Consider the following 16,465-nt stretch of genomic DNA (forward strand, 5'->3'; position numbering starts at 1 on the left):
AAGTAAAATGTCAAAGGCATTTCATAAAAATATTTACAATAATTATTCAGTATTTTATACAAATTTTACAACCTGCTTGGCCCGATCTAGACCTAACCTCTTCTGACGTAACTTATGATATGGCAGACGTTAACAATATTAAGTGTGGTCATTGGGAGCTGGCCGGGCTTGCCTCAAGGGTCTCTCTTAAGGCCTATGTTAAATGGCTTATCAGCAAGCCTTTCTAATGGAGCGAACTTAATGATTTTTCTTTGTGTCTTTGTCACAAGATATCCAGAAAATTTAATTTATGTTCTCAAATTTTGAATCCCAATCGTTGGGTCATTTATAAAAAAAAATACAGAAGGATTCCCAGATAAACTATAATATGTATTATGAAATCCATCAAACTTATCAGGTCTTTTTCTAATAGATGCTAGCCGCAATCAACACAAAATATGATTTATTTATCTAATAAGAAGTGTTCACCTGTGAACACCTCGCTAGGAGAACCTTTGCTGGGGTGTTGGCACTTTTTAGGTAAAGTATTATTATATACTTTCATAAAAATGCAATATGGGGGGATAAAGACAATAAGGAATCTGAGAATATTAGCAAAACATTGCAAAGTAATTACATTAGAGTATTTGCAATCACATAATCTCAAAGTAACTTATTGTGTAAGTAACATCACAGACGACGTTTTGTCCGATTGAGTAAAACATGTGACAGCTCAGATAGATTACATTGTCATGCTGCTGACAAAAGTCAGAAACTCCATAAACATGTTATGGGGTACTGTCCAATTGTCGTCACAGATGACATCTAGATTGAGTTACAATACTTTGGTAAACACATGACACAGTAACTAAGGCAGAAAACTGTGGTTTCGTTGCCAAAAGTCAGAAACTCCCAATGAGTTATATAGATAGAGTAAGCTTTGGCGTTCGAATTATGGGTCAAGCATATCGGATCATTGTCCGATGAGAGATATCAGTCGGTTACAAAGCGCAGGTCTCCAGCGATAACTTCAAAATGTCATCGGAAGGATTCGGGCGACAGCCGCCACACCCCCCTTCCTACTTACCGCACGGGAACATCATTTCACACTGATATTGCAAGGAATGTAGACTCTATTTATACATGGTGTCCGGAAACTCGTAGTACAAGCCGGAAACTGGAGAATGTATACCACACGGGGAACCCAAATAACCATAAAGTTTTTTGATTTGAGCATTTTTATAAAAAAAAAAAAAAACTAAAAAAATATATTTTTTGGCTATTTCAGGGTTCAAATTTTTTCGTCATTATTTGTTTTACTTTTAAATTTTTAAATAGTTTTAATTAGTTGGGTACTTTGATCTTCAGTAATAATTTATAAGAATTTGATCAAAAAAAAAATCAACTTCTGACTCAAATATGATTTAAGATTTTCACGGCCAAAAGTATTTTTGCTATTTGTTTTTGGGGTATTATGCCGTGTTGCGCTAACTCCTTCTTTAGCCAACAGTGTCCATCATCAACACATCTGCCCTGATGATGGACACTGCAATGCTGTCCGAAACGTTGGCTAAAGAAGGAGTTAGCGCAACACGGCATAATACCCCAAAAACAAATAGCAAAAAAAACTTCTGACTCGATTTACTCGAAAACGAAAGCTCAAATCAAAAACAATTATACTACAAAATCGACTCCAAATGTGATGTAGATTCACCAGTTTCCCGCTTGTACTACGAGTTTCCGGACACCATGTATATAACTCCATAAAATTTTATGTTGTGGTGTACTGACGAATTGTCATCACAGATGACATCTTGCCAGATTGGGTTATGTATTGAGTTACAAGGTTTAAATAGATCTTTCAACATGTGATGCATTGACTAGTGCAGATTATTGTGATGTTAGACATATTACGGTGTACTCGAGACAAATAATGTCAGATGAGTCCAAATACAAAAATTATTCTTAGAAATTGCCGATTAGTACATTTTAAGCTGCCGAAATTCAGAAAGTTTGTGTAAAGTCGCAACAACTTCAAGTAGTGTTGATTAGTGTGTTGTGGCAATCTATTATTCGTCGATACATATATACTGTGGTTACAATCATTGTGAAATATACCATTGTAAAGTTTTAATTGACTGAAAGTACGAAGAAAACATACCTTTAAAACTAACGATACAATGAGATTGCAGTGTTTTACAGTGAAATTAATTGAGTAAAAAATTTCAATAAAAAAATATTTATAATCTGTTAATTGATCCAATTCTTATGTCTATCAGATCATTTGTATTGGAGTATGAAATTGGTTGTACAATGATAAAACTGACACATTTAACATTAAAAAAAAACTTCATTCTTTGAACATGATGACTGGCACTTGATGAAAATATTAAAAGATATATTGTGTACATACATAAATAACTACATATATTGCATATACACAATTGGAAAAAATATTCAAGTTTCCAAAAATCACATTGACATATATTATAATTTCTGGTCAAATAGGGAGATTCTAAACATTGAGAGGTTGGAATGCCGCACAATTCTGTCTTGGCATACCACTTTTAGCTTTATTTACATTCATACATTGTCGGATTGCTACTCACATGACAAACTGAAGTATTTGATTCACTCGCATAACATGACTGAGGTATTTGATTAACTCAAGTGACATGACTGAAGTATTTGACTCACTCACATGACTTGACTGAAGTATTTAATTCACTCACATGACATGACTGAAGTATTTGATCCACTCACATGACGTGTCTGAAGTATTTGATTCACTCACATAATATGACTGAAGTATTTGATTCACTCAAGTGACATGACTGAAGTATTTGATTCACTCACATAATATGACTGAAGTATTTGATTCACTCACATAATATGACTGAAGTATTTGATTCACTCACATAATATGACTGAAGTATTTGATTCACTCAAGTGACATGACTGAAGTATTTGACTCACTCACATGACATGACTGAAGTATTTGACTCACTCACATGACATGACTGAAGTATTTGACTCACTCACATGACGTGACTGAAGTATTCGATTCACTCACATGACATGACTGAAGTATTCGATTCACTCACATGACGTGACTGAAGTATTCGATTCACTCAAATGACATGACTAAAATATTTGATTCACTCAATCATCTTTGGATGTCTCTGACTATTTCTTCTATCTGCACGCGCATTATACATTCCCTTGCACCCCTTCTTCTGACCATCCACTATACATTTCCAAAGTATATAAATATCCCTTTCTTAAGCTCACATTGGCCTAGCATTAATTTCAAATCTCTTTTCTATTGCATTCACATTCGATCTACCTCTGTGAACAATTGATAAATTCCTACAATATTTTCCATTATTTAAACGCGTGACGTTTCGATATTAGGTATCTCCTGTATGCAGCACTTTTTAATTTAAAGATAAAGTCCCTGACACAATAAATAAGATAAGTTTTCTGTATACCCGCCAACTCCCAATACATCCGCTATAATATAACATCGTTGATTTCTTACAATGTTACATTACGTCAATTAGAAAACAGTTACAATTATGAAATGTTTATAAAAATCTAAGCCCCATAATATCGAGACTAATACGATATCTCACTTTCGAAACACTCAACCGGCATCCACACAGCAACCTGTAGAGTTTAACATTATATCATAATATATCATAAACGTACAAAGTAATTTAGTCTAATAGACCTTCCATCTACTATCAATGGCCGAGTTCAAAACAAGATGAAAATTAACACAAAAAAAGTCAAAATCATTTAGATTGAGTTGTTTCAAACATTTTATGAATTTGATCGAAATTTGGGGACTGTTCAAAATCAAAATTTCACCGATCGATGTTATGATGGTCATCAAATGTGACGAGAGTTTAAAACAAGCCAGCCTTTATAACATCAACTGTGAAATAGCAGAAAGTAAAAACATCACATTATTAATAATGCTCAAAGTACGCCCTTGAGGTGATTTTCTCACAAAAACGGCGCTGTACAAATAATTCAATGATTATTAATGCTTTAACATCCTCTTTAGTAGAATAACATCTTTGGCAAAGAGGAAATCAATCTAAAAATCTCATGGTAAAAAATGTTTACATATTTTAAATTTCCTTTATTAAAAAATAAAGCAATTCATAAAAATACCAGAAAAGCCAAAGTTTAGAAGTGGATTTATTAAGCCGTGAGATATTTGTTTAAAGTTGGTTAATAAGACAAGGCACCATATTTTTGAGAGTGTTAAAATCATAGAATAAAGAATAATACAAGAAGTGTCTTGTTGGAGGTTCCATGATAACTCCTCAAAATGACAATTCAACACACTTTCAAAAGGTGATATAAAGTCAAGTGATGAAACAAAAACTAATTTTTGTTTCATCACTTTTCATAACTTTACAACACATTTTATAGATGTGTTGAATTATCATTTTGATGAGTTATCTGGTTACCCTTGTGGGAGTGTTTCGATATACAAACATTTGCCCAATTCGGGCCTATATTATGGACAAAACTATGCTTTCTAAATTCAAATGAGATGGGAGAATTACAACATGAGGCGAGTGTAAGTGAGACGGAACGCAGGGCAGTTGGGCTAAATGGAACATTTGTTTCCATTCAAGTTTGTACAGAAGGCACTTCTAGTGATATATTATTTATTGAATTGTTAAAATGCAGTTTTAAAAAAATAATGTATTTGAACATGTGGGTTTAATTAACCCTTAGAAGACGGCTCATATTTTGTAAATATCTCAAAGCCAAATATAATGGAAATAATTGACAGGCATCTACAATGTCAACGTTTTACTTAATAATTTTCATGGACAATATTGAAATGCGTTCAAAACTTCTAAAACCTAGCTCTATACACTGCACATTGCAGTGCACCTGAAGGTAGTCATGTTTTAACTAAACTGCTATTGTGGTTGGTCGTATCCTAATGGTTAATTTAATTACATTTGCACAGTGGATACTTGAGAAGTGTTTTTAGACATTTTGAAGTTATGATGACTACGTTAATTCTGATTCGTATACTATGTAACATTTGCACTCGAAAACATGATTATATATGTTGTAAATTCTCCTCCTCTTTCATTAACAATAGAATGGTAAGACACAATAGGATTACAATGGACCTCGCCAACACCGTCTTTCTCATTGGCGCAAGCAAAATAATTTAATGTTACAACCATAAATAATAGAAATAAGGGAGAAGGGACATGAACCATTATTGTGTAATATTAAACCGCAGGCGCTAAGTGTCGCCAAAATAGCAAGAGCTTTGAAAGACCGGCAATATGAAGATTGACTTAAGGAACTACTAAGGTTAAAGAAAGAAGAGAAAGGGGGGACTTGATTGAGACTTTCAAAATTTTGTCTGGATATTATACAACGGAAGCAATCTTCCGAACAGGCCTTCGATTGATATGCTTGGTGTAACTATAAGTGACCAGCTCAGGTACGGGGGCTCCATCGAAGCCAGAGCAAAGTTGGCCTCTCAGAAGCTGAACGTACTGTACAGGGCCCGCAGATACTTTAATAGTACACAACTGCTGACCCTGTACAAATCGCAAGTGCGCCCTACTGTCGAATTTGGCAGCCATCTCTGGTCCGGAGCCCCAAAATACCTGAAAAAACCCTTGACTCTGTGCAAAAACGGGCGGTCCGTTTGATAGATTTCCCAATCTTAACAAACGGACTGCAATCTTTAGAGCACAGGCGTCAGGTAGGTATGCTGTCCTTGTTCTATCGGTATTACAATGGAAGATGCTCTGAGGAACTAGCGTCATTGATCCCTTCGGCACCGGTGCGTAGTCGGGATACACGCCAAACGCTTGTACACAGTTGACATTTGTCACATGAGAACGGGTCGCTTCTACGATTCGTTCTTAAGTTCAACAGCTCGGCTGTGGAACGAACTGCCGGCCTCTCTGTTTCCTCCCTCCTACAACATGGGACTCTTCAAGACCCATGTTCACTCCTTCCTCTCCACAAAAAGACCCTCCACACAGCATCCCCAAAGATGACATAGGCCCTGAGGGAAATTATTTTCTTCAGGGCCTCCTGTGTGGAGTTAATATAAAAAAAAATATATAGTTGCTCTAGCATCCAAGAAATCTTCACCGCCAACAAAAATATAATAAAACAATTAACTCTTTGCACGCGGCCGTATCAACTGTTGTTACAGCAAAAAGTCTATACTCACACGCGGCTGTATCAACAGTTGATACGGAAACGTCTTTGGTCTTACGGTACGTCTTTGTATGAAATTTTATGTTTTTGTTCTTATAAACACCTAAGAGTGTTGACACAAGAGGATTTGTTTTCATATTGTGGAGAATAATCTGTTCTGTCTATATAGTCCAATAAATCATGCCAGAATGCTATAATTTGACAAATCAGATATGAGCGCATCATTAGAACGCTGCCGGCTCATTAAATAATACTAATAAACTCGTTCAACCATACAACCATATCATCAAAGCGGAGCGTTGCCCCACCTTTGTTTCTACCCACACCAAACGCATCACTTTCATAGCTGGGAAGCTTTGATAGACTGTGAAGTTTGGTCGTAGTTCTGTGAGAGTCGGCAAGCTTCTATGCCTTCCCCAATCGTCAGGAGCCAGTGGGACTGTGTGGGAAGCACCTGGCTATCCAGATCTGGTCGTCAAACATGCCCAAAGCCATTTCAGCAACTCTGTCATATCTCCATTTGTTTCTATTATCTATTGTTAATTTTGTGACAGTTTCGAACTCGGCCATCAATATAAGCACATCGTCTAACAATAACAAGAGCACATATTCCATAAAGGTATCACAGTGAAACCGAGTCCATCAGTCTTACGCGAGGCCTGCCAGGTACTTAGCTTTGTCCTTGAGTGCCTGCGCTAGGCAGGCGGAGGCCTTGACGTGGCCTCCGGCCAGCGGGCATAGGGGCTGCTCCAGGCCCAGGGCCTCCAGCTGGGATGGTAAGGCCCAGGAGGCTAGCGCGGGGGCTAGACCTGCGACTGCTTCCTGTAGAGCAACAGTTAGAGGCCCCGCAGGTTTGCGCGCACCCTTGCCTTTGGGTCCCCGTGCGGTGTCGCTGGATTGCCCGCATACGACGCACAGGAAGGATACAACCTGCAACACAAAAATATGTATAAATAACGTTAACTAAGAAAGGATAGACCGCCAGACAACTCTGTCTTCGTACAAACTCCTTTATATAACTAATAGAAATAAGATAAATCTATATTAATAAAAGGCGATATCTGTATGGGTGTGTCCTAGGGCATTATTTCTGCACCAGAATGTAATACATAGTTGATATAATGTAGTTTTTTAACAGTAACAATATGGTAAACAGAAGTGAATGATATAAAAAGGCGGAGACGCCCAATCAGTTAAATACTTAAGTGTAGTAAAATGTGGCATATGTGATAAACGAAGAAAGGATTTAAGGAGAATGTACGACGTAGAAGAGAATGGTAGAAGTCGAGGACATCCGAAGAAGACATGGCCCAATCAAGTGACATAAATACTTAAATTTAAAAGTAAATTTTCAATTCTCCGCAATAATATTGTTTCTGCCATAAAAATGCATCCTTCAGTTACACTAGAATTCACAACCTCTAAACTATTCTCCAAACCATTCATAATCTCTAGCAACGTCGGGTTAACGACAGCTAGTAAAATATAAACCATGTTTAAACACAGAAAGGGAATAAAAAAGAAAGTAAATTGCAACATTTCTAATATGTAACACCACTATTTTAGATGACATGTTACTAGATAAGAAATATTCTGTTTAACGTAATATGCGAGACTTGTTATATAGTCACTCTTCTATTGGTTTTACACTTGACATCCAACTCAAGTATTTGATTGTGTCATGTTTACCTTGGGCATCCTCAACTTCTTTTATCATTCACATCCACGTCATATATTCACCTTACACTACTTTCTACTAAAGAAGTGTCAATCTTATACACCTTTCATAAATGAACAGTGCAAGAAAGAAGCTCACCTCGAGGAAATTGACCACTTCCTCCATGGTCTCCCGGTGCGTCCACAGAGGGTCTATAGCTGTGGTCTGACGCTCCACCGCAGCCAGGGTCTTAGAGTAGTACTCCTGCACCAGCCTGGCGCAGGGCTCTTCAAGGGCGGGCACTCCCAGACAGGACAGCCCTGCCAGACAGGCATCCAGCGCAGGCCCTCGTACTAGGGACAGCAGGCGCGAAGGCAGGGGGCCCGCCGCACTATGCGGCCTCACAGCTTCGGGAGCCCTAGCTCGCTCCGCAGTCAAAAGTTCCGCTAACTGATCGCGTATGGAAATTGTGTGTCCAGGTGTAGTCGTAGCACGCAAACCTTCGATAAGCAACGACCGAATTTTTAAATATGTGAGTTCTTGACGGAATTGTTCTTCTCTAGCTGTTTGGTCTCGGGCGGCCGGGGCGTCCCAGTGCGCGGAAACTTGCAAATCCCTGTTATCTGTGAGTATGTGGAACTCCGGGGGCGCAGGGGCTGCCTGGAGTAGGGTAGAGGCCTGGGCAGGGGTGGTGGCCCCCAACAGGGCCAGATGCGTCCCTTCTACGGAGCACCAGGCGTGGTAGAGAGAATTGTGAAGGCGCTCCCTCCAGTCCATCAGTTCCGTCAACTTCATGAAGGTCCCGAACTTGTAGGAGAAAGTGAGATGATCCACACTCTGAAAAGAGGAAAATAATTTTACTAGTTGAAAAAACATAGCTTTAACCAGTCAACTGGTTTTAGCTCAGACGTGATTGGCTTTTATACAACGGAGCTCGGTTACATGTGAACGCTCTAATATCATCCATGCTGGAATTTTTGTGATGCGATGTTAAGCATTATGCTTTGAAGAATGTAAGTCGTCTCCCAAACAAGATTTTTTTTTGTTGTTTTTAGATAAAGTTAGCTATTCTGATAAATACGTAAACAGAAAACAATCGCAAAAATAAATACATTGTAGTTTTTATTCTGATTACTGAGCAAAATACGCCAAGGTAATTTTCACGCAGTCCTGCATATTTTCATCTGGCGGTGAAGTGTATTCTGAGGACTTTCCGCTACGGCTTTCCACAGGTTAAAGCTATTGAACTGTTCAAAGCCAAAAAGTGAATCATTATCGCAGTAAGGAACAAAATTATGTACGTAACATAAATAACGTCAGTTTATCTATCATTTAATCGCAAATTTTCTATCGCAAAGGTTAACATTAGACAGGTAGAAACGCAGACTTTGCAAGGGAGGCAAATGTTACATAGAAATATGTGAAAAAAAGTACATATATGCATATAAATAAATATGTGCTATGTAAATATAATGTCCATTTGTGTTATTTCACGAATTACTCATTAAAAAAAATATTTTGTATATTTGCGGCACGTTCCAGAGTGGAAGATACTCTCAGTATCGCCCTGGTGTAAGACCACCATTCAGAATTCAAACGTCGCTTGAAATGGCTTTGGTCATGTTTGGTGACTAGATCTGAGTAGCCAGGTACTCCCCCACCTTCCTCTTCCCCTCCCCACTACCTTCAGCCTCACAAGCATACTCCAATTGGGGGTGCCGTAGTCTCACTGGCTCCAGAGCAGCTGGAACACTTGTGCATTTCTTCTGCTCGATTCTACTAATATAAACCAATTAAAAGCTCTATCAGCTTCAGTTTAAATTTAAGACGACTCAATTAGGTTCTGTTAAACATATTGTGAAATATTAATATAATAACCAAAAATTGAAAAAAAAGTCTAAAACTGTTCAACAAAATCAAAATTATTGAGAAAACTTCTTGAGACAATTATTATCTAAAAATTGATAAAATCTTATCATATCTAAAACTAGTTGTAAATCACAACTGTTGAGATAAGTTTTCGAGATAATTATTTCTATGAAATATGCTATTTGTAATATAATATCATGTACATGAATAGGCCTAAGTTGCGTTTTAAACTGGGCCATAAGATAAAATGAGTAAATAAGTCAATTAAAAGTAAAAAGTACCGAAACCACGTGTTCATTTTTCTTTTACATTTTATTCAAACAACCTCGGAACAGCGGTTTCGTCACGACCGAGCCGTCACCGCAACTGTTATTCAAATATAATTAATTGTTTTACTTAACTACGATAACTCAATAAACAATCCAACTGATTTCGTAACGACCGAGTCTTTGTCATAACTGTTAGGACGGGTTGTTTCGGAGAATTTGAACAATTCATCAAATTTCAACGTACATGTTCAAGTTCTGTGAAAGTTTTATTCAAGTTTTGTTAGTATATCATTATAGGCTAGTTGCTTGACAGAAATGAAATAATAACAGAACTTGAAAAAATCTTTCACAGAACTTGAAAATTAACTTTGATATTTGAAGAATTAAGAAAGAAGAAAAATGATTAATATGTAATTACTCTATAAGAAAAGATACTCACGTCTTTATAGCTACTGGTAAAGAACTTGACTGTCTGGATATAGATCTCTCTCGCCATTGCCAGCAAGCCAGACCGCGCCAACTGCGAATGGTGCAGGTGACACAACGAGTCCAACTGCACATGCTTCACGTCCAACTCCTCGTGCAGTGAGTGCGCGCCCCACGCGCACCCCAGCGTGTGGTAGAACTTCATTGCCAGCAATTTGCAATGGTAATCTGTGGGACAAGCCAGCAACGCGACTCTTAGATCTTTCAGACCTTGCAGTAACGGAGCTGAAGATTTCGTGGCCAGGGATTCGGACCAGCGTTTGTGCGCCTCGAGCGGCGCGCAGGCGAGGTCGGGAAGGCTCGGCCAGGGCGCACCGCAACAGGAGCAGAGTTGGGCCAGGGTGACACGACGTTGGAGCGAGACGGCATCCTCTTCCCCCGGCGGGGGTTCTAATGCGAGGAGTAAGGGGGGCAGGTTGGAGCCCAGCGGGAGGTAGGGACGAAGGTCTGCCACGCAGCAGGGCTTGCCGCCAAACACAATGAAGTATTGGACAAGCAGCTCTGTGGCGTCTCCTAATAAACCTGAAAATTAAATTTAAATGATTTACAGAATAAAAACATCATCAGCTTATTTTATTTTTATTTTTTATATATACAATAATATTATTATTGGGTTTATAAAAACAGTTTATTTTTAAACAAGTTCTGCTGTGTAATTATTATTACGCGTGACAGCTGTTTCGCCCTCTGAAGGCATTATCAAACTGTGGGTAGCCCACTTACAGACGATACATTTATATTATTTCTAGGTAGGTATTTTAATTTCATTTACTGATTTCTTAATTGATTTCTAAGTAAAATATTAAAAATTATTAATGGTTATTACCCCAGCAAAGTTTCCCCAATTAGTGTAATGTTTAAATTTGACTGAATGTCTTTATGTTAGTTATTCCCAAACGATGACTCATAGGGTTATTTTAATAGCATAATTAAGTACTTCATAGTGCACTCATATTTGCATTAGGTTTGAAGATATCTAGTAGGGGTGAACGAATTATATTTGTTTGTTCATTAATTAGAATAGCTTTCGGATTATTAGAGTTTTTGTTAATTTCTAATTGCTCTAAAAGATTCAGTTTACGGCCTTTATTTTGTACGTGTAACGGAGTTGGTTTATTATTATCATTAAGTGAGTGATTTTCATCTAGGAGATGTTTGGCAAATTGAGATTGTATTTTATTATTATTTTTAAAAGATCTTATATGTTCTTTAAACCTAGTGTTAAAGGACCGGCCCGTTTGTCCAACATAAACAGCGTTGCATTCGTCACACTGGAGTTTATAAATGCCACTATTTTGTAATTTGAGTACCTTACTTTTTGAGTTTTTAAGAGATGATCCTAAGTTGTTATTTGTGCGGAAGGCAATATCTAAACCACACTTTTTGAGGACTTTGGCAATTTTATTAGATGTCTGTCCGATGAATTCTAAACACCCGAATTTATTATTCGTCTTATTATTAGTCGTTGGGTAAATTAATTTAAGGTTATTTTTGTGTTTGTTATTATTAATTATTTTTTCAATGTCTCTACCCTTGAAGCCATTATTTTTAGCAATAGTTAGGATTGTATTTTTTTCCTTCTCGTATGCTTTCTTGTCGAGTGGGATATTAGTAAGCCTATGTACCATTGAGTGGTAGGCAGATAATTTATGTGACCATGCTTGACGGTTTCTTGTCTGCTTTACGGTTGAAAGAGAGAGTAATAATAAAATTAATTTTTTAGACCTAACTATCGGTAGAGAAAATAATAAACATACGTTTGAAATTTTCCGTAAGCCTACGTTTACAGATACGACCATTAATTATAAATCTTTACACCCATGGTCACATAAATTATCTGCCTACCACTCAATGGTACATAGGCTTACTAATATCCCACTCGACAAGAAAGCATACGAGAAGGAAAAAAATACAATCCTAACTATTGCTAAAAATAATGGCTTCAAGGGTAGAGACATTGAAAAAATAATTAATAATAACAAACACAAAAATAACCTTAAATTAATTTACCCAACGACTAATAATAAGACGAATAATAAATTCGGGTGTTTAGAATTCATCGGACAGACATCTAATAAAATTGCCAAAGTCCTCAAAAAGTGTGGTTTAGATATTGCCTTCCGCACAAATAACAACTTAGGATCATCTCTTAAAAACTCAAAAAGTAAGGTACTCAAATTACAAAATAGTGGCATTTATAAACTCCAGTGTGACGAATGCAACGCTGTTTATGTTGGACAAACGGGCCGGTCCTTTAACACAAGGTTTAAAGAACATATAAGATCTTTTAAAAATAATAATAAAATAAAATCTCAATTTGCCAAACATCTCCTAGATGAAAATCACTCACTTAATGATAATAATAAACCAACTCCGTTACACGTACAAAATAAAGGCCGTAAACTGAATCTTTTAGAGCAATTAGAAATTAACAAAAACTCTAATAATCCGAAAGCTATTCTAATTAATGAACAAACAAATATAATTCGTTCACCCCTACTAGATATCTTCAAACCTAATGCAAATATGAGTGCACTATGAAGTACTTAATTATGCTATTAAAATAACCCTATGAGTCATCGTTTGGGAATAACTAACATAAAGACATTCAGTCAAATTTAAACATTACACTAATTGGGGAAACTTTGCTGGGGTAATAACCATTAATAATTTTTAATATTTTACTTAGAAATCAATTAAGAAATCAGTAAATGAAATTAAAATACCTACCTAGAAATAATATAAATGTATCGTCTGTAAGTGGGCTACCCACAGTTTGATAATGCCTTCAGAGGGCGAAACAGCTGTCACGCGTAATAATAATTACACAGCAGAACTTGTTTAAAAATAAACTGTTTTTATAAACCCAATAATAATATTATTGTATATATAAAAAATAAAAAAAAAATAAAATGGAGTTCTACAAATTAAACTTAATAACAATAAATAAAAAATCATCAGCTTATTTTGAGGCAAAGAAACAACTGATGTAATAATGAATGGGATACATTTGTTCTGTGTTACATTTGTCATATTTTATCTTCCCTTCGGTACTTTTCTGACTGTGTAACAAGATCTTAATGGCGAAGTGATTAAATTTAATACATCATTGTAAATATAGCAGTTTTATACGTATCAATTTTTGTTGTGTTGGGATATATCAGACACACCAGTATTATTAAAGATTCCTATCCATTAGTAGAATCTATCACTTTACAATTTTGTTTGCGCAACGATATGGAGCAATCTGATATGTCAGATTAATCTTAGTTTGCACAAAACTAAACAATAGGTAGTGTTGATATTATGTTCAATAAAATTTGCTCAAACAGAATAACTTTAGTGAGAATTAGGACAGTTATTTATTTGATTTTTAATCATAACATTGCTCGGATGGGTTTTGAAATCATTGTACATAGTATGAATGTGGACTTACTTTGAGGATCTTTATCCTGCACTTTGAGCCTCTGGTAAAACTCCAGTAAAGCGAGGTGCGGCCCTCGGAGGGGTTTCTTATTGTCCGCCCCACAGGATCGCAGAAAAGCGGCACACAGCGCGAGACTATCATCGGCCTGCTCCTCTCCCTCTCCAGGAGTGTCCCCAACTTCACCTTCACCGGCCATCAGACGGAAGACAGAATCCAGATACACGAGATAGTAATCCCAGCGATCAGGCGATTCTCTCAACAGACCTTTCGCCAAGCGGTTAAGTCGACGCCACGCCAAGATCTGTGTTAGTAAAGGTAGAGCTGCCGCAGGCCACGCACCGGGTAGGAGTCTGGCTGCGAGTGGTCCTGCTAGAATTTCAAGAGCGCGAGTTTGCATCCCGCGAAGCTCTAAAACGTGGAGATACAATCGTAACTCTTGCTCCGCTTGTAAGCCTTCTTCTCCCAAGCGATCGACCATTCGTTGCGCTAGTTCTAGAAGCACCCCGCGTCGTATCGGATCTGTACTTCCTGCGCCGCGTGTGGCTTGCAGGACTATGCTCATGACGGCCCAGAAATAGTAGGGGTTCTTGGGCTTGTGGCGGAAGAGCTGCATGGCTGCGTGCTGCTGACGTTCCAGTGCTCCGACGCGGACGTATGACATGAACAGATGCGTGTGGAGTTCCTCGTTCTGCGGATCTTTCTTCACGGCCGCCTCGTACATCTGGCACACCTTGTCCACTGAAATACAGGTATTGTATGTTTATATATCGTCAATATGCCGTACGACAGGTCTCATGAACTTTAACAATCAACATCCTAATACCGAGACAAATAGATATGTAAGTACATTTTGGCACTGTGCGAGAAGCAAACCAGTACCTTCCTGACAATGTTACGTCTTAATACAAACGCCATCTTTTCGATACCTACTTTTGTTATGACAATTTTACCGCCACGGTGTGAATGGTTTGATCCCACATATAATCTTGATATTGGGCCAAACTCCGTCCAACGCTGGCCCATAAACCTAGAGCTGGCTTTAAAAATATTATTATTATTTACGGAAATGTAATTTACTTTTTCGAAGGAAGCAAATACCTCGGGGCGAGACATTATGTATTAAATATATTAATTGAAAAAAGTTAATATAATGGCCCTGATGAAAATTGAGATAAGCGAAACCCGGTTGGCTGTCAGTTTAATATGAAATCTAATTCAATTTACACGACTATTTCTATGGCATTAAACATAATATATCAAGATGTTTGCAGTTGAAATAAAATATTAAATTGCACAATTTAGGCCATATTTTCTGAAAACTTACTCAAAAACAAGATGTGCAATTCTAATTAAGGAAATCTTTTTCTAAAGTCATCTCATCTCACCCATCAATTCCATCACACTATTATAATTTGATAGTTTTAGAAGCTTTTTCACATAGACCCAAAATAGAATTACATGATGGAGAAATATAATTATGTATGAAGTGTGGAAACGTTCGGAGAGTCGGTGATAGTGACATTCAGGACGTTGGACTCGCTGTAACACATTAACTTGATAGATTTAGGAGATTTCACTCGGACCCAAAAATAGAATCACATGACAGGAAAACAGAATGATGAATGAAGAGAGGAGAGATTTGGAGAACGGTGGTTGCAGAAGCACTCACGCTGCTGGGACTCGCGGTAGCAGATGGTCATGACCTGCAGAGTGGCATCGTCCGCCGGCAGGTCTGCCGCCAACGCGCCGAGCCCGCCCAGCGCCTCCCGCTCGCGCCCTAACCTCCAAGTGGCCAAACATCTCAGGGCGCGCGCGCACTGCAGCGAGGGAGACTTCTTCAGCACTTTCTCTATCTCCTGCAGCGCCTTCTTGTTATTGCCGACATCCAGCCAATCTGCAAGGCACACAACACACGCATATTTACAAATCAGTTCACTTTCTGACGGATGGGTCGGCGGTCGGCAAGGACGATCGGGCCTGTTTACGACCCTTGTCAGCGGTAAAATTTTCTGATAAATGGAGGAAGCACACACATCGGAGGACGCGGGTATTTAGTGGCGAGACTTGAGCGTACTTTACCGTAAATCGGACGCAAGCGGCGTTCGACAACGCAACTGTCGTGCACATGCTGCGACTTCGCCGCCATTTTTGACGGGAGAAGACAAAACGACCGGCTACAGCGGCTACGCCATGCCGGCTACACGCTCACCAGTATCCACGACTGTCACTTCTCGTATTACGCTTATGACATGCAAAAGTTATCCTTATTACTAACGCGATTCAGAGATTTCAGAGACATCTATTATCAAGAATAATAACGTACGAGTTTCCCGCTCAAAATTCAACATTTGTATTAGGTATTTAGCTTACGAGCAAAATCAAATTTATAATGATATTAGAATATATATATTTGTACGTAAATAATAAATTTTATGAGTTCAACACAAGTTTTTGATTAACATTCATTCGTAATTCTGGAAAACATGAATAAAAACATGCACCTATTTCTCGCTTTCACACACTTGAAAACAAATTCACCTCAAATATCGACAT

The 16,465-nt window shown here is 37.8% G+C and overlaps 1 protein-coding gene across 1 annotated transcript; it reads right to left on the reverse strand.

The window, feature by feature from the left end:
- Positions 1-2,966: 2,966 nt before the first annotated feature.
- On the reverse strand, positions 2,967-16,058 carry psidin (phagocyte signaling impaired). The gene is made up of 6 exons (XM_089645410.1): positions 15,992-16,058; positions 15,582-15,806; positions 13,922-14,650; positions 10,439-11,007; positions 8,021-8,698; positions 2,967-7,134 (listed from the first exon to the last, which is right to left on the reverse strand). Exons 1-6 carry the CDS (start codon positions 16,056-16,058, stop codon positions 6,853-6,855), a joined length of 2,550 nt encoding a protein of 849 aa, XP_089501536.1. The 3' UTR covers positions 2,967-6,852.
- Positions 16,059-16,465: the final 407 nt, after the last annotated feature.

This window comes from Hesperophylax consimilis, chromosome 22 (genome assembly GCF_061612785.1).
Source record: "Hesperophylax consimilis isolate HC1 chromosome 22, BYU_Hcon_1.0, whole genome shotgun sequence".
NCBI classification, from domain to species: domain Eukaryota; kingdom Metazoa; phylum Arthropoda; class Insecta; order Trichoptera; family Limnephilidae; genus Hesperophylax; species Hesperophylax consimilis.

Excerpts from the sequence above, each read along its gene's own strand:
- psidin (XM_089645410.1), bottom strand. The coding sequence starts at position 16,058 with ATGGCGGCGAAGTCGCAGCATGTGCACGACAGTTGCGTTGTCGAACGC. Across the intron at positions 15,807-15,991 it reads CCGCTTGCGTCCGATTTACG|ATTGGCTGGATGTCGGCAAT; the intron begins GTAAAGTACGCT and ends TGTGCCTTGCAG. Across the intron at positions 8,699-10,438 it reads TTACCAGTAGCTATAAAGAC|AGTGTGGATCATCTCACTTT; the intron begins GTGAGTATCTTT and ends TCCTCTTTTCAG.